The 18428-nt window shown below is 54.1% G+C and overlaps 2 protein-coding genes across 6 annotated transcripts; one reads left to right on the forward strand and one right to left on the reverse strand.

Annotated features, from left to right (window-relative positions):
* Nucleotides 1–1620: 1620 nt before the first annotated feature.
* On the reverse strand, nt 1621–16084 carry LRRC29 (leucine rich repeat containing 29). 5 transcript variants are annotated; one of them, XM_043898770.1, is made up of 7 exons: nt 15985–16054; nt 12511–12612; nt 4462–5454; nt 3026–3241; nt 2757–2900; nt 2364–2581; nt 1621–2280 (listed from the first exon to the last, which is right to left on the reverse strand). In XM_043898770.1, the coding sequence occupies exons 1-7, from the start codon at nt 16006–16008 to the stop codon at nt 2112–2114; spliced, it is 1866 nt and encodes a 621-aa protein (XP_043754705.1). In that variant the 5' UTR covers nt 16009–16054; the 3' UTR covers nt 1621–2111. The 5 variants fall into 5 exon arrangements, with proteins under 5 accessions (XP_043754705.1, XP_043754706.1, XP_043754708.1 ...); XM_043898771.1 differs by lacking the exon at nt 12511–12612 and having other exon boundaries at nt 15985–16084; XM_043898773.1 differs by lacking the exon at nt 3026–3241 and having other exon boundaries at nt 2757–2846.
* A 28-nt stretch (nt 16085–16112) lies between these two features.
* Nucleotides 16113–18319, forward strand: TMEM208 (transmembrane protein 208). Its single transcript, XM_043898790.1, has 6 exons — nt 16113–16235; nt 16673–16768; nt 17264–17323; nt 17406–17542; nt 17852–17936; nt 18036–18319. The coding sequence occupies exons 1-6, from the start codon at nt 16230–16232 to the stop codon at nt 18171–18173; spliced, it is 522 nt and encodes a 173-aa protein (XP_043754725.1). The 5' UTR covers nt 16113–16229; the 3' UTR covers nt 18174–18319.
* The last annotated feature ends 109 nt before the right edge of the window (nt 18320–18428 follow it).

Here is an 18428-nt window from a genome sequence, read left to right on the forward strand (position 1 = left end):
AGATGGCAGGGTGGGAGTATTTCCCCAATTTTAGCAGGGGCCTAGTTTGGGAGCCATATTTGCAGAAGGCTCCGGACAGTCTGAGCTTAGCTCTCCACCCTGCCTGGCCCTTCCTGTGTCCTCTGCGGGTCCCGAAGGCCTGCTTTCGAGAGACTTGAAAGAAAAGACATGAAGTTGGGCATGCTTTGTGCTGAAGGGCAAACTCAGGGTTCCTGTAGGTGTCCGCCAGGCCAGTGGGAGGATGTAGGCTGATTCCGACAAGATGGAATTCAGTGCAGGAAGCCTGCGTTCTGATTAAAACTCATCTGCATGGGTGGGGTGGGAGCCACAGATAGGCCAGCTGGAGGCTAAGCTCAGAGGCTGTGGTCATGGACCCCAAGCCTCTGAGGCAGAGAGGAGCATACCCACCCCCAGGACCCACAGACAGGCTGGAAGCTGCTGGCCATCACCCTCTGATCTCCATGCCTCACTACCTCTCCTTCCCAGTGCCTCCTCAAAATATCTTTGTGTTAACCATCACCACGTTGCCTAGAAACTGATGGTATGGCACCTCCCTTGAAGAATGTTCCGGGGGAGCACTTGCTTCCCACCCCCTAGCTATGCTTCTTACTTGGGCATCTAGGGCCCCACGTGCCCACTCCTGTATTCAGACTTCCCACCCCACTTAGAATAGTCCCTGTTGAGTTCAAGGTGAAACTGTGTCACCCAGATGCAGTTACATCTCCTGATACCTTCAGTTCTTTTTCAATGTCTCCAGTCCCTTGTTCAGGCCACCATCATCTTAGCAAGAACCTCCTGACTTCCTGCTTCCTGTCTTGCCCTCCAGTCTTCTCAATACCACCTACTCCAACTGCTTTCTCAAACAGGAAACTGACCTGATTACACACACACATCACCCCCTCCTGTTTCTCCTGTGTCTCCCTGTTGTCCGTGGATAATGGTCATGGTACCGTGACTGAACAGAACTGAGCTGGGATGCAGACATGCCGTGGTTTACCCCTTTCAACAGAGTGCCCATAGCTTACAGAGCTCTTGCTTGATTCAAGCTGGCATCCTCCCTGCTCACTTTGGGGGCTGGGAACCCCCTACCCCCACCCAGCGCCAACTCTGGCCTGCCCACGTGCACCTCCCCAGTCCCTTCTGCCTGTTTGTCCCCTTTCCTCCCTCTTCTTTCACTGACTTGATTTCTTTCACTTTCTTTGACTTTCCAGGCTAAGCTCATTGCTCCCCTGGGCTCCCAGTCCCAGGAGCTTCTTTCTGTTTTAGAAGGCTGGACCTCTAATAATCTTTCCTACCCAGAGATGCTCTCTCGTGTCTTATGTGTGAGTACTGAAAAACCCCATTGACTCAGCCATCCTTAATCACTATGCTCCTGGGATCTTCACATGGACATGGCTTTGCTGTGGGACATGTGCCAGGGCTCATGCTGGGGAGAAGCCTCTGGCATCTCCCACCATGTGGGGAAGAAGCTAGGACCTGCTCGGGGCACCTGTTGGGCCAGGTGTGAGAAAGAAGCTGTCTGTCCCTCTGGCATTTCCTACAAATTGTCCCTGGGCTGGGCTGGGCTGCTCCACTGAGGTGGGGAGGGGCCCTTTGGTCTGAGAACTTCAGACAAGGAAGAAAGATCTGGAATTTTTAATCTTGGGTATACAACAAAGACTGTGGCTTAGCTGCTAAAACTCAGTGCTGGTGGGGGGCTGGGAGAGCTATAGGGAACAAGGCTGGGCACAGGCCTTAGTGTGAGAAACGGGTGGAACAAAAGGTACCGGGGTCCACTCTTTCCAGCATCAGACCCAGCCCACCAATGGCCTGGCCTCTGGACCCAGGCCTGGACAGGTGAGCAGGATCTGGCATTTCCGGGGGCCTGTGGCAGTGCCATGTAGCTGGAGAAGGTTCCTGTGGGCTGTGGGGCAGGCAGGCAAGAAGCCCGGTAGGCTGTCCTGGTATCATCCCACTCTCAGACCCAGTGAAGGGGTTTCTAGTTTGGGGAAGGCACTCTGGGGCATGTAACAGAGAGGGGCAGAGGGAGCTGAGTCAAACTCCAGGTCCAGAGTCCAGGACCAGGGATGCTGGAGATGACAGAGGCTGAGCCACTGGTCACTGATCTGGCCTCAGAGTGTTAGGGTCAGGTCTGCCCCTCCCACGAAGCGGGACTGGATGCAGGTCACCTCAGGCAGTTGGGCTTGGAAGCGCCTGACGGAGGCTATGCTGATGCCGGGACACATGGCCACATCTACCATCCGCAGCTGCCTGCACGCCTGCCCGATGGAATCCAGAGTTCTGCAGGGAAGCCGCCGGCTGAGAGCCTGACCCGGCCCAGGCCCAGCCAGCCCCCACCACAGGCAGCCCCCAATACACTCAACTGCTCCGTGAGCTGACTGCAGCTGGACAGGTTGAGGTGCTGCAGCCTCGGCCAGGAGCTGGCCGCCTGCGCCCAGCCATGGTCGCTGAGGAGGCTGCAGTGACTCAGCGCCAAGCGCTCCAGGCTGGGGCAGCCCTTGGCCACAGCCACCAAGGCCTTGTCCGTGAGTGCTGGCAGCAGGCTCAGTGACAGCTGCCTCAGCTGGGGGAACCGGAGCACCTACGAGGATGTGGTAGGGACGGGGAGGGTAACGAGGCCCTGGAGCCCTTCCAGCTTCCCCCACCCCCAGCCAGAGGAAATGCCACATCCAGCAGAAGCCCACGAGAAAAACGCTTGTTCCAAGCAAAGTTCCAGCCCCAGGGTCCTCAGCCTATCCACGCCCCCAGCCTCACACCTTGGTCAAACTGGCATCAGTCAGCTTGCTGCAGGCTGTGAGGTCCAGCTCCCGCAGGGCCTGCAGCATGAGCAGGGAGGGGCCCTGTGGCTGGGGAGAGAGGTCCTTGGGGCTGGAGGCCCAGTGCTCCAGCTCTTCGTGGGGCTGTGGGAGGAAGCTCCTGCTGCTCAGGTTCCTCCTGAGTCTGGCCCTCAACTGTTGCCGGAGAGGGTCGGAGGGCAGCTGAGCCCAGGTACCCCCAGCCCGCCATGACTTCGAGGGTCTCACACCTGAGGCTCCTGCGAAGGTGCCTTGATGGGCTCCCCCAGCCCCAGGAGCCCCCAGTCACCAAGCTCCTTGCACCAGGCCAGGCGTAGGACTGAGAGGTGGGTGAGGTAGGTGCAGATGGCCTGCAGGGTCTGGTTGGTGAGGGCCACACAGGAGGACAAGTCTAGCACCCTGAGGCGTGGGCCCAGTGCTGGGATCAGGGATAGCACTGAGGCGTCCTACAAGGGAAGTGGAAAAGGGAGCAGGTGATGGGGAGGTGCCCGCTGCCTGTGCCACCAGGTGTGGCAGGCTGTGAGGTCCAGCTCCCACGGGGCCTAGAGCATGAGCAGGCCCTGTGGCTAGGAAGAGGGGTCCTTGGGGCTGGAGGCCCAGTGCCCCAGCTCTTGGTGGGGCTGTGGGAGGAAGCTCTTGCTGCTCAGGCAGGGAGGGGTCCCTAGGAAGGTTCTGCCCAAAGTTACAGCCCCACAGGCAACAGGAAACTGTCACAGGGCCCACGGAAGGGTGCATCAGTGTTCCTGCGCTGTGTGTCACAGCGGATGTGATGGGCTGAGAAGGGGGAACACAGGGAGAAGGACAAATACCTAGATTGGCTGGTGTGGGAAGGATGCAGGTGAAAATCTCTAAGGCGTTCACCCTCTCTGTGGTCCCAGCGCCAGTCAATCAGATACACTCCCTCTAGGACTGGGAGGACATACAGCGGAGCTGCCACCTGCCAGGAGTGGTTGGGGGATGGGGGGGGGTGGTAAGGACTAAGGGCAGGACAGAGGGAGCTGCTTTGTAGAGATGCAGACATGGGAACATGGGCCTCTAGAGAGAGTGCTTAAGAGACACGATCGACACAGTGAGGATGGAGTAGGGCAAGAGAGGCACTTGGGGGAAACGCTGAATGCTTTTCAGGTGAAGAATGCTCTGGGCACAGTCGTAGATTGAAGGAATAACCTGCTAAAGAGGGAGGGGGCGACACTGCTAAGACAGGGACACCACCCAGAGGGACAGGCCTGAGCCCTACTGAAGGAACTGGCGTCAGCCAAAAGTGACCCTCTTCCTCCCTTGTCACATGGCCTCCCCAGGGCCCCTCCTGAGCAACTACTGCTGTGTAACCTCAGTGCCCCTTTCCCCAGGGCTTGGTTCTGTCACCCCTGCCCCCAGAACACCCGCCCTCAGTCCCCTCCCCAGACTGCAGTGATCACCAAACACCGGACTTGTGAGGTGTGGGTCACCTCGTAGGCTGGGCCCCTCTGGTCTCTGGGACCTCCCTCTGCATGGACCCACCACGGGGGCGGCAGGGAGGAGTGTGGGCAGCGCACTGTCTGCCTAGGCACCTTTCCTCTTCCAGCTGACTTGGACACAAACACGGGGCACCTCCCTGGTGCCAGGCTCCCAGTTCCCCCAATCCCTGGCCCTGGAGAGGAAGGAAGGAAGGGGGTGGAACGCTCACCTTGAGTGAGGAGCAGTAGGCCAGGCTGAGGGAGGCCAGTGGGGGTGGAGGTCCACGCACCGAGCCCAGGGACTGGGCCAGCTCCCGCCCTCTCACCAGGCAGCACTCGGCCATGTCGAGGCACTGCAGCTCCCGCAGGCCCCCCAGGGCTGAGCATCCCGCGTCTGTCAGCCGCTGCAGCTTCCTCAGGCTCAGGTGCCGCAGGTGCCGCAGGCCCCGGCTCACGGCCAGGACTGCTCCATCAGCCAGTTCTGAGCAGCCACTGAGGTCCAGGGAGGTAAGGCCTGGTTGCTGGTGGCAAAGGGCGGCCACGGCCTCTGTGGAGAGGTCCCGGCAGCTATGCAGGCTCAGTTCCTGCAGCTGCAGCCCGGCCACCTGGCCCAGCGCCCGCAGGGCCTCGGGCGGCAGTCCAGTGCCGCTCAGGTCCAGGGCGTGCAGTCTGCCAGCCCGCTCCTTCAGGAATCGCAGCAGGTTGCGGAAGGAGAGTTGGGAGGGGGAGGAGTCCTGGGGGTCAGTGGAGCCCCAGGCTGGGCCTAGCTGGAAGGTGAGGTGGCAATAGGCCAAGGAGAGGCGCTCCAGGCAGGGGGCACAACTGCTGAGCCGGTTGAAGCTGAGGTCGGCCAGGTCCCGAAGGCTAGCCAGGCTGAGCTCACGGAGGCCACTCAGCGCCTGCTGGACCTGCTGCGCCGTCTCGGGCTGAGCCAGCAGCATGCCCGACGTGAAGAGGCTGTTGCAGCCACTGAGGTCTAGGATACGCAGGGCCGGGCAGCCCAGGATCAGAGCCACGAAGGAGGCCTCTGTGGGGCTGCCCCCACCAAGGCACAAGCTCTGCAGGTGTGGGCCCAAGTGGTGGGTAACAGACCGCAGCACCTGGAGTGAAGCCGGCGAGCCATCCAGGTTGGTCAGGCTGATGCAGGTGATGCCCCTGAGACCCAGGCTCTTGATGACCGGAAGGGAGGCAGATGACACAGGGATGTTGTACTGCACGCTGGCCTATGGGGCAGCAGTGGGCCTGGGGTTAGCCCTCTGGCCTCACAGTGTGCCGGCCATTGGGTCTGGTGGCAATTTGCTGGCCAGAGTTTGAGGGAAGGTCAGGGAAGGGCCCTTCAACAATGGGGACCCACTGTGGTGTCATGTGCCTGAGGGGGTGCTGATGGGAAGTGGGAGCAGGGAGGACAGGTCATACTGGGGCTCAAGGCGGAGGAATACAAGGGGAGGACAGAAAGTTAGTGATGGCCGGGGCTGAGTGCCTATGGAGAGGCTGGGCCAGAGTGGGGACTTGGCATGCTAAGTACAGGAGGGCTGGGGGGTGGCCTGGAGGAGAGCCAGCAAAGGTCCCTGGGAGCAGGAGAACAAAGCATTCTGGACCCCAACTTTGGGGACTTTCAGAAGGTGGCCTTGAGACCCACGGACTCCAAATCCAGGGCCTCAGCTTAGCGTTAGCTAAGCAATCAGCCTCCCCCACTTTCTCAAGAGCATATAAATAGCCCTCAGAGCAGCTGAGGGCGGGAAGAAGCAACTGCAGGTGTCGCTCACTACAACGCCCTGGGGCCCAGATGCCAGAGATCTGGGGCAGGCAGTGAGGCCAAGGTACTCTGGTGGCCTGTGTCTCGGCCACAAGAATGTTTGCAAAACCGGCTTTTGTGTGTAAGTGAAAAATGTGCCTACGCATGTGAGTGTGGTGTGCGCATGCGTGGATGCGTGTGTATGCGCACACGTGAATGCCCTTTAGGCTGGAGATTCCAGATGCGCTTGTGATCCCTCGTCTTATCTCTGGAGGGTCTGTCTTATTCCTGCAGGTGAGGAGGGAGAAGTGTACTATTTCTCCAGACAGGAACTCAGAGAACGAATTTCAGAGGCAGGGAGGAAGTTGGCCCAACCGGAGAGGAACCGGGGAGGCAGCTTGGGGAGCACGGAGCTGGAGTCCGGTGGGGCGGGGAGGCAAGCTCAGGGCTAGTTGTGGGGAAAGGCTGACTGGTTTAGGAGTGTGAGGAACCGCCAGTAAGAGTTGTTTTCAGAGAACCTTGCCTGATCTTGTGATAGAGGGAGCCAAAGGACAAAAAGTACAGGAATGTGTGGAACTGGTCTGTCGGGGAGGGAGAAGAGGGCTTGGCTTCTGAAACCCTAGCCCCATTTCTCTACCCCCACCAAGGCCCAGGATGCAGGCAAGTGATACTCATAGATTCTTGTTTTCACAAGCAAGCTCCCCCCCGCCAAACCTGTCCAGTGAGTAACAGGAAGAACAAGCTGACATTCCCTGCTTGTCCCCCACAGAAAATCATCAAAAAGGAACCAGAAAGCTCAAAATGATGCATAATATGTGCTCCCTGCAAGACGTTTATCAACAGGATTCTTCCGGGAAGACAGGTGGAACTCATTCCCAGGTGTGGAGACCCCACCTGGCTTCTGCCCCAGAGAGAAGCAGCCCCCGAGGGCTGTCGTCCCGGGAACGAGCCTGTGGTAAGAGGGAGACCAGCTCCCACCAATTTCACGGGAATCAGGGAGTCAAACCACGTTCCCAGTTCAGAACCCATGGTCAATACGGGTGAGAGGAGCTCTGCCCATAGATCCCCCCATGGACACCAGGAGACAGTGGGGAGTGGGGATGCCAGACACCTGGGTCCCTCTCTCAGATTTAAGGAGAGCTGGCGAAGATGCCAGTGTGTGAGGTTGGGGAGGGTACTGAAAAGATCAGGGAGAATAGTTTTTAGAAAGGAACGGTAAAGCATGCCTCCAGCCATTTCAAAGCCCTGCAGTGCTAGATGAGCCAATCTCATAATGAGTAGAATGAACTCTGGTTGGGGGAGTGTAGAGCAGTGCTGGTTGCCAGGCAGCACCTGCCCCCACCAGTCACATGGCACCCCGCAGCCCCCAGCTCCAGCCGCCTTCAGTCTTCCTTCTTTCCCTATCTTCCTGAGCCTTGGCTGCCAGCAGTGTTCTTCCCTCTCCCACTGCCTTCCTATACACAAGGTAAACGAACAACCCAGGGTCCAAGTGCAGGGCTGGCAGGTGGCCCCAAGAGCTACCTAGCGAAGGGGCAGGGCCTGGCCTAAAGGACTTCCAACTATGGGGCTGGGTGAGTTTTGAGGCCACCTCCCTACTCCCCACAGTTTTTCTTGGTGGGGAGAAGACGGCCTCTAAGCCATCACCCAGGTGGTCTACCTGGGACTCAGATACAGAAGTCCAGGAGCAGCCTGTTGGGGATATTTACCCTCTGTGTTCAGCCTTCTGGGTTCTGGTCTTTGCCCCAGTGTAGGAAAGTGCCCCTCCCCAGGCCCTGGGAAGATGCTTCTAAAGCCCCAAGGGAGTGTAACATGGGTACCTGCTCCAGCTTCAGCCGCCTCAGCACAGAGGGGCCAACTAGCCCCCTGGTCTCCTCCCTTCCATGCTGGCATCTTAAGAGTAAATGCGGACTCATTTGGAAAGATGCCCTAAACCTGCTAAAAGCAATACGTGTTCCTTGACTGTGAGAGGCCAGGACTCTGTTGTAACTACTCAAGTCCTGAGCTGAGGCAGCAGGCCTGTGTGCAGACTTGGAAAGCCATCTGAGAGAAACATGACTCTCCTGTCTGCCAGCACAGGGATCCAAAGTTAGCATGCCTGTTTTCCGGAAGGACCTTGAGGAAGCATATGTCCTGGTGCCCAGGGCTTTGGTCTCCAGAGAGGAATCAGACTTTGGGGCTAATTTCTAGAGGCTTTTATAGACACCTCAGGCAGGAGAAGGCAGCAGGGGGCAGGAGCTGTCCTGAGATCTTCACAGTGATCAGCGTGGTGGCAGCACCCCCGCCCCAGTCCCAGGTATGGACAGAGCCCAGGTGTACATCAGGCCCTGCCTTTGTCTGTCTTCTTATTTGAGAAAAAGTGGAATTAAGTGGGGGCAGGTCAGGGAGATTAAGAAGTTACCAAGTTGAGCATCCTAGCCTGACCTGGAGCCATACAGCTTGGCCTTGGTGAGCCAGAATCTTCCACAGCATCTACTAGCTGGGGTACCACCTCCTCAACCTGCTGCACCCTGGGAGATGGGTCCTGTCAATAGGGCTCCAGAGATTGTTCTCTGGGACAAGGTGGTATCAGCCCTAGAAGCCCAGGTATCTGTGGCCTGGCTTCCCAGGGCTCCCACTCCTGGCGGTGGAATAGGGCTTTGCAGAGTCACCGAACGGGTCTTTGTCAGTGCTCTATCTGGAGCTCAGGGTTCACTGGAGAAGCTCCAGTACTAAAATGGTAGGCTCTGGATCCCAAACTCTGACCCCGGCCTCTTCCTCTTCTTCCTTCCCTCACTCCTGTTCCAGTCTCACCTTCATCCCTGGGGCCTGACTGCCCACTTGGCTTCTTCTGCACCCTCCTTCTTTGCTGGACTCCAAGAAGCCTCCCTGACTGATGACCTCTCATCAGGGTCCCCGTGGCCCTGCCCATCATGTGGGTGCACCTGCTCTCTGGGCCCTCTGCCCAGCCAGGGATGATGAGACCATGGCCTCCTCTGGGTACGTGCTGTCCGAGGAAGTCATAGCCTCCCTTCCTGTCTGCACTGGCTCCCCTCTCCTCACAACCCCTCTCTTCTCACTCCCCTAGTCTTCTTTCCAAGCCCCCGATGCTACTGCAGCTCCCTCCCCTCACTCCAGCCTTCTCAGAGATGTTTCAAATAGAAACCAATGCTCTTAGGTGGGAAGGCCCTCCTTCTTCCCTGTTCACATCCACCAGCCCATCCTTGGCAGGACTCATCAGAACCTCCTTCCATATTCTGCTCTTGGGTTCAAGGAGGCCCCTTCTCCTGGCCTACTGAGCCTGTCCCCACCCTCTCCTCTGAGAATCCCGAAATCTCTGCCTTTCCACTGCTCCTTCCTCAGAGTCCACAAACACCCCAGAGTCTTAACAAAGGCCTCCCTTGATCCTGCAACCCCCCTCACCCCTCCCCTTTACCGTCACGCTTCTTGGAAGCACATGGGTGCCCACACCCACTGTGGCCACTTCCTGACCATAGTTTTGCCCACTAATCCCTCCACCGCTGTCCCCACAGAACCCCTCATCCCAGAAACAGCCCCTCTCCAGCAAGATCACCGACATCTGGGGGCTCCTCTGCAGACCTCCCACAGGTGTCCTTCCTCTCTGCTACGCCATGATGCCTACTCGGGATGGCCTGTCTCCCCGGTGTTCTCTCCTACTGGGGGTTCTGAGACTCTGCCCTCTTGTCTCTCCTACCTTCTAGCCTGTTCCCTGTTTGGGGTCATCAAAGAGCAGAAAGATCCAGTCCATGGACCAGTGGGTTCTCCATGAATTGTTCCATTCCACCACACACACACACACACACACAGAGTTTCAAGATCCACTCCATGGACCAGTGGGTTCTCCATGAATTGTTCCATTCCACCACACACACACACACACACACACACACACACACACACACACACACAGAGTTTCCACTCCATGGACCAGTGGGTTCTCCATGAATTGTTCCATTCCACCACACACACACACACACACACACACACACACAGAGTTTCAAGATCCAGTCCATGGACCAGTGGGTTCTCCATGAATTGTTCCATTCCACCACACACACACACACACACACACACACACACACACACACACACACACAGAGTTTCCCTCCACGTGCACCCCAGCAGACTTCATTCCATCTACTTTGTTTCCCATACCTTCTTCCTGGGCACCAGATACTGGGAGCCATGACCTGATGGACCTCTCTCCAGATACAGGGATGCAATATGCACAAATCTGAATTTACTGTCTTATCCCCGCTTCTCCCAAACGCCCAGTGCCTTCTACCAAATCACCTAAGTCAGAAATCTGGCAATCATCCTAGACTGCTCCCTCATATCCACAACGTCCAGGGTCCTTTCCAGTCCATCTCCTATTTCCTCCTGGCCTTCAATCTCTCTGGCTCCAGTCTACTCTTGGTATTGTCAACAGAGTGATCCTGACGAAAGGCAACTGACCACGTTTTTCGGGCCCTTTGATGGTTCATCACTGCACAGGATGGCAGCTGAGCTTCCCGGCTGGCATTCAGGGCCTGCCTACTTCTTCAGCCCCAGCTTTCCCATGCCTGCTCCCCACTCTGGCTCTGGAATGCTAATTTCAGACCACTGTCTCATACTTCCATGCCTGGGTTCAGCTGTTTTTTTCTGGGGGTGGGGGGTGGTCTGACCCCTCACCTATTCCTTAACAAATATGTATCCTCTCTCAAGATTTAACCCAAGCATCCCCTTCTCTATGAAGTCTTCTGTGAATCTTCTCTGCATCTTTGGTATGCATCATGCACCTTTCTTAAGATTTTGAGTGCAGTGCTGTCTCTCTCTCACTATCAACTCTGAGTGCTGTGTCTGCCCCAGCCCTGGGGCCTAGCACAGTGCTGGGCACAGAGGTAGCATCACCATCCGAATGAGTGAGGCCTCTCTACAGGCCCCTCCTCCTCTCCTTGCCTTTGGACTGGTATCCTTCCTGGACAGTCTCTGTGGCCTGCTCTTCAGGGCTCCTCTTGTTCTCCCCAGGGAAAGTGACTTAGATCCAAGGCTTAAACCTCCACCTGTTCTTAAATGACACCTTCATCTATATTTATTACCCAGACCTTTCTCTTGAATTCCTCTCTCAGAAGTCCAACTACCAACTGGATCTCACCGTTTAGATGTTTTATACTTTATATTTTCAACAAATTCAAACCAAATTTCTTTAGAAACTAGGCTCAATGACACCGGAGAGAGAACTCAACAACAACCCTACTTACACACTCATTTAAAATGTGACAGAGGAGGCTTCCAATCCATTATACATAAATGGTACTTGGGCTACTTGAAAACTAATCAGTTTAGCTCCTTACCTTACAGCATAAGTCAAAATAAATTACATCAAATATATATATATATATATGTGTGTGTGTGTGTGTGTGTGTGTATAAATTCAAGCCATAAAACAATTTTGCTGTGAACCTAAAACTGATCTAAGAAGTAAATCCAAATAAAAAAAAAAAAGCAAAATATGAGTGTATATTTATCAAATCTCCGAAGAGGCAAAGTATCTCTAAAGCAATGGCAGATAAAGAAAAGAATGTTCAGAGTCAACAACCCAAAAATTTAACCCCTGTATATCTCATAAACAACACATATCTACAAATCAAATTTAAAAAGGCAAATATATGAGGAATATATTTCAGTAAGTATGTAAAAGATTAACTTCTTTAATGTATAAAAAGTTCATACAAATCAATAAGAAAAATACTAAGACCCCAATAATTAGACAAGGAACAGAAATACACAAAAGAGGGAAATATAAATGGTCCACTAATGAGAAAATCGTTCAACCTCAGTGACAGTCAAAACTGAAACAAAGGGCTCTCACTGCTTGCCTTTCCAACTAGCACAAATGCCTGCACTCACCTCCTAGGGGGTTGTCTCCCTACGACTCACCTCTCAGTCCACTCTGCACTGTGGAGGTCTAAGACATAAATCACTGCATGTCACTCCCCTGCCTAATGTTCCTTTAATGTTCCTAAAGTTCCATGGGTTACCTGGTTACCCATGATGGTAACCAGGAGAAAGCCCTAGCAATGCCACCTGGCACATCTGTCTTGCTTTCTGACCCCTTTCTAGCCTCATCTCCCACCACTTCTCTCCAACACACCTAAGTTCCAGTCATAGCGTTTCCTGAACTATTTCACACCTTGATGCCTTCGCCTGTGCGGTTATGAGTCCTGAAGACCAACCTTCATGCTCCTCATCCTGTTCCTTCAGGAAGCCTTCCCTGATGCTGCCAGTCTCCTTCCATGTCCTTCATGTTCCCATGGCCCCCTTCATGCCAATGCCCTGAGCACACAACATCATGATCACTCACTTATTTGTCTTTTTCCTTCACTGGACTATGAGCTTCTCAGGGGAGGAGACTATGGTTCATCTGTAGAGTCCCAGTACTGGACCCAGAGCCAAGTATGTATGAATAAATATGCAGGAATGAATGGATGGATGATGTATGAGTAGGGCCACGAGCAAGCTGAAGTGAGACCACTGAGAATGGGCTAGGTGAGGGTAGGCACCTTACCTCCCGAAGGGCATTCTGGGCTGCACAGTACCAAGCCCGGCTCACGAGGGAGGCCTCTTTCTGATCTGACAGAGGCAGGAAGCTCAGAATATATGTGACCATCTGAGGGAAAAAGACAGGGCATTGGGGCTGTTAGTGCTGGTGGGGCCCTCTGAAATCTTCTCTGTCTGGCAGCACAGTAGGTCAGAGGGTACTAGAGCACTGGCTTCTAGCTCATCTTGGATCCTAAGCTTCAGAAAGTCTTCACTTGTCCTCTCCAGTCTCCAGGTATCTTTACTGGGAACAAACCTTTGCTGAGCACCATCTGGATGCAGGTTTGTTCTGATAAAAATCAAACTTCCTACTCAATTTGATAAAAAGGGCCTGGGCACTGGGACTCGATGAACCTAGTTTAGATCCTTATTCTCTCAACTGACCCCTCTGAGCCTTATTTTTCTTATCTATAAAAAGACAGTTGTAGTGAGATTTAAGTGGGTTGCTGTGACAGTTAAATATCATGGTAAAGTGTCTTGCATAGGATCTAGAACATAGCAAGGCAAGTGCTGATCTTGAGGAAGTTACACTGGGACTGCACTTTTTCAGTCTTCTTCACAGCTTCTCAGCCGGCTGTTACAATTCTCAGCAAGACCCATCCTGGTAGGCTAAGGCTCTCACTCCACCTATGCTCTATGAGGCTGGGGGTGGAGGACTTATTAGGGACTGGGGAAGGGAGCTGCCTGTGAGACCAAGAATAATCTGATATTAACTATTCTTTTCTTCTGGAATCTTCCCTCCTTGACTTCTGTGACACTGTGTTTTCTAGGGCTCCACTCACCACTCCAACTGCCCTGTTTCTAGATTCTTCTGTGGCTCCCAGGGCTCAGACCTGAGTCTTTCAATTTGTTCACTTTCTAGGATAATAAATTCACTTGCATTGCTTTAACAATTACCTCTATAAGAATAACCAACGATTCGATATTCCATATTGTTTTATCATTCATGTGCTAGTCTAGTATTGCCAACTGTCCACAGGATTCTTCATCCAAATGTTTTACCATCACCTTCACCTCAGTCCAAAGCAGCCGCTCCTCCCAACTTTCCAGCCCCCGAGCTTCAATCCCAACAGAGCATCTCGCCTGAAGATCCTGATAAAACTTTATACTCTTCATGCTCTTCTGTCCCTTGCTCCAGATACAGGTGTAAAGCATAGGCTTTACTTAAGACTCATTCAGATCCCAGCTCCACCAGTTCCTAACTGTGTGACCTCAGGTAAGATATGTGATATCTCTGAACCTCAACCCACACCTGTAAAATGGGGATATTAAAAAAATCTAGATCACAGTCTTATGTGCTGTGCTTAGTCGTTCAGTCATGTCCAACTCTGCAACCCCATGGACTGTAGCCCGCCAGGCTCCTCTGTCCATGGGGATTCTCCCAGGCAAGAATACTGGAGTGGGGTGCCATGCCCTCCTCCAGGGCATCTTCCCAACCCAGGGATCAAACCCAGGTCTCCCATATTGCAGGCGAATTCTTTACTATCTGAGCCACCAGGGAAACCCAAGAATACTGGAGTGGGTAGCCTTTCCATCCTCCAGGGGAACTTCCCAACGTAGGAATCGAACTGAGGTCTCCTGCATTGCAGGAGGATTCTTTACCAGCTGCCCTCACAGTCTTATGACAGGGATCAAATTATAATTTATATATATATAAATTTAATAGATATAATATGCTTCACACCTAGTAGATGGTCCATAAATGGTTCCTGGATTGCTGTTATTAATAATTCTACCTTTGAAACCTTACCACCTTAGTAGCCCACATCTTCATCACCCCAGACCAGGGTTCCTTCCGCCGTCTCCCACCTGATCTCCTTGCCTCCAGGTTCATCCTTGCTAACCATTCTACAGACTGCAACAAGGTTAATTTTCCTAAGAAACAGCTTTCAGTCTCAGTGCATTCCTGATGAAAACCTTTGGGGTTCCCCAATACCCTCAAGACAAAATTTCTTCTCCTGGGTCAGCATTGCCAGGCCTCCATGCCTGACTGTACCCCTGATCCCAGAGCTTCCACAAGCCAGTCTTCTCAGTGTCCTACAAACACAGCAAGTTGATTTTCTTATTTCCTTTTGCCTATGTGGACCTTTTTCCTGGAATGCCCTTAAGCTTGACCCTCACCAGCCCACTTGGTCTCTTCTTCCCTTCCCTGATTGCTAGTACACAGAAGGTACTTAGTCAGTACTTACTGGATTGAATTAAGTAAGAATGGACAGTCTTTTACCTCTCTTTTCACCAAAGATTTGCTCAAGGAAGGGGTGGGAAGATAAAACAGATCATTACTGAGAGGAGAATGACTGGCGAGAACAACCTCTGGGCCAGGGAGACTAGGCCTGGGGAAGAGAACTTTGATAAGGGGACTGGAACTGACCACGCTCCAATCCCCAAGAGGAGGCAGGAAAACTTGTCTGAGCTGAGGTAAGATAGTGGTCATCCTGTCTTCTGGGGTTCAGTAGCCAACCCCAGAGCAAAAGGAGGGCAACAAACCTGTCCTCACTGAGAGGGGGAAGCATGACTCTTTGAGTTGAGAAGGGGGAAGGCCTTTCTAGAGGGAACAGAAGAGGCAGTGATAAGGGTGGAGTGGCCATCCCAGGAACTCCATCCCAAGGAGCTACTATAGATATGACTGGTCATCTTTGTGATCCATGGTGATGGGACAGATATCCTCTGGGGCAGAAAGGGGAAAGGATGCCATCTCAGGGGGTTCATTGGGGGTGGAACATCATTCCAAGGGCCGATGGGGAAAGGGTGCCCTGTCTCTCTTGGGCAGTGGGAGGGGTCTGACAACTTTCTGGGCAAACAGGATGGAGAGGCCATCCCAAGAGGCCACTGGGACAAAACTTATCTGTCTAGGGACAATAGCGGCAGAGTGATCTACCTCCAGTTTAAGTAGAGGGAGCAAACATCCCATGAAAGATGAAGGTGAAGGAGGCAGGGATGGCCATCACTAGGGGCTGAGGAAGTGGGGAGCAGGCCTGTCCTCGGTGAGGGAACTGAGACCATGCCCGAAGTTAATGGGAAGGGGCAGCCGTCTCTCGAAGGGAAGGGAATGGAGCGACCATTCCAAGGGACCAATGGGGGTAAGATCGGTTACCCTTCGGGGCTGATGGGATGCAGCGGACATCTTTCAGAACTGAGGGGGAGGGACGGCCATCTCAAGAGATCAGGGGTAGGCAGAGAGGCCCTGTCCTCGCTGAGGTGACAGTAGCTATCTCCTGGGGCCGATGGGGAAGGAGAGGATGGTCCCCCAAGGTAAGGGAATAGAGTGGCCCAAAGGCGGCGGGGCCGTTACCCATAGCCTGCAGGTCCAGGGATCTCCCGGCCGGGTTGTTTCCGCCAGACTGGCGGGGCCGGGAGAGCTGTCTGACAGCCCCTCCCCACAGCCTGGGACCCCGAGGGCGGGGCCTGTCCCGAGCTAGGCCTGAGGGCAGCCTCCTCTCACCTCCAGCGGCAGCGACTCCGCCATCGCATCCCTGCCGCCTCCGCCCCCGCGCAAGGCTTTCTGGGAAGCGTAGTCCCACCGACTCTAGAAGGCGGAGCTTCGGAAGGAAGTGGACCTCCAACTTCCGTCCCAGGTGTGACGTATTGGATCTGCACCGGAAGTGCCTGTGCTGCCGATGTGGTACCTACTGAGTGCGGTTTTGGTCGCTCTCCCTTCTTTCCTTGGTTGGGTATTTGCGTCTCACTATGGCGGTAAGGAGGGCGAGTAGGGCGTGGTCCGCATGGCAAAGCGCTCCCGGGATCGGGAGACTGAAATCAGAAGAAGGGCTTCAAGGGAAATAGGTCAATCCAGCGCCCCCCGCTTCGCTGGAGGGGGGCGCCATCCAGTGGCCATCCAGGACCATACCAGAGCTGGTTCCAGAGAGAGCTGGGCGTCTGTAGCAGACAGTACCAGGGCTGTAGAGATCGAGGGGCCTGAGGGGCGATGGGCGTCGGTATCAAACAGTACCAGGACTAGCTAGAGATCTGAGGGGCTTGAGGCAGGATAGTGTCAGCCCAGAGCGGGTTTACTTCAGTAGAGGCCGGAGAGGGACGCCAGTCAAGCCCATTCAGCTAACCGGAATGGTGGGGAGGCTAAGGAAGGTGCTGACTGATGAGGGTTCTGATAGTATCTCATTATCTCTCTGCAGCCCAAAGGAAAAGTGGGCACGAGAGGGAAGAAGCAGATATTTGAAGAGAACAAAGAGACCCTGAAGTTCTACCTGCGAATCATACTGGGGGCCAATGTAAGTGCCTCCCTCCTTGCTTCAGTGCCCACCCAAGGTTCCATAGTCCTCAGCTCTGTTTGGTGGGGTAGAGTGGTGGGGGTGTGTGACAGCCAAAGCTCCAGAAGAAAACTCCAATTAAAAATAAAGGAGAGGGACTTCCCTGGTGGTCCAGTGTCTAAGACTCCCTAGGTCTCATATGTTATACTTAAGACCGAGTGCAGCCAAATAAATGAGAAAGAATCCTGGTGCAGAGAAAGTGCTGAATAGTCAAAATGAAAAACAAAAGCAAAATGAGGGTGTGAGTCTCAAATGAACCAGAGCCTTTCCCATCCTAAATGCACAGGGGCTTCTTTCCTGTGTCAGGGGTGTCTGGATATTCTGGGAGCAGATCTCTTCCCCCAACCTGTAAGAAACGACTTGTCTCCTTTCATCACCTGGTCTAGAGTCAAAGTCAAGGAAGGTTCATGGTTTAGTAAGCTTTTGATCCTAGCCTGATCCTGTGTCTGCTTACAGGCCATTTACTGTCTTGTGACCTTGGTCTTTTTCTACTCATCTGCCTCATTCTGGGCCTGGGTAAGTGTCCCCCATCCTGGGAAGTGGGTAAGCCCATAGGGTCAGTGGCTGCCCTTTTAACACCCGCATTCTTGTTCCACAGATGGCCCTGGTCTTTAGTCTGGCAGTATACGGGGCCAGCTACCACTCTATGAGCTCGATGGCAAGGGCAGCCTTCTCTGAGGATGGGTCCCTGGTGGATGGTGGAATGGATCTCAACATGGAGCAGGGCATGGCAGAGTGAGTGTCCCCCGCTGTCAGCCCAGGTGAGCAGCGCCAGGGCTGGGGTGCTGGGGCCCAGATAGCCCAAGACCCACAGCTGCCTGCAACTTGAAGAGGGTGGAAGGGAGTTGAACTAGGGCCCATCTCTTATTTTTGTTTTATGTAAAAAATTTTGGCTGTGCTGTGCATCTTGTGGGATCTTAGTTCCCCAACCAGGGATTGAACCCAGGCCTTCAGCAGTGAAAGCATGGAATCCTAAACCGCTGGACCACCAGGGAATTCCCCGGCTACTATTTTTGGCCCTTGCAGCTTCCCTTCTCTCCACAGGCACCTTAAAGATGTGATCCTACTGACAGCTATCGTGCAGGTGCTCAGCTGCTTCTCCCTCTACATCTGGTCCTTCTGGCTCCTGGTACGTGGGTTGCGGGACTCCCGAGGAGGAGCTGGCGCATCTAAGCCTTCTCTTCTTTCATTTCCTGTACCTGGCTTCAAGCTACCTTTTTTCTCCTAGGCTCCAGGCAGAGCTCTTTACCTCCTGTGGGTCAATGTCCTGGGCCCCTGGTTCACAGCAGACAGTGGCGCCCCAGTGCCAGAGCACAATGAGAAACGGCAGCGCCGACAGGAGCGGCGGCAGATGAAGCGGTTATAGCCACTGACATTGTGGCCCCAGGTTTCTGAGCCCTGGGTGGCTCTTATCAGGCTGTGTGGTCCCCATGCCAGGAGCAGTGAGGACCTAGTCCAGGGGCCAAAAGTGGTTTAGGGTATAGGATTGTTGAATAAATGGCTTATAATGTGGCTAATGGCTTTGTGGGTGATAATGAGAGAGCTAAGGCAGGAACAGCCAGTTCTTTGGGATTTTCTTTTCTGCTACGGGCCAGCGTGGTGGGTACCCTGAAGGAAGAAA

The sequence above is a fragment of the Cervus elaphus genome, chromosome 4 (genome assembly GCF_910594005.1).
Source record: "Cervus elaphus chromosome 4, mCerEla1.1, whole genome shotgun sequence".
NCBI classification, from domain to species: Eukaryota; Metazoa; Chordata; class Mammalia; order Artiodactyla; family Cervidae; genus Cervus; species Cervus elaphus.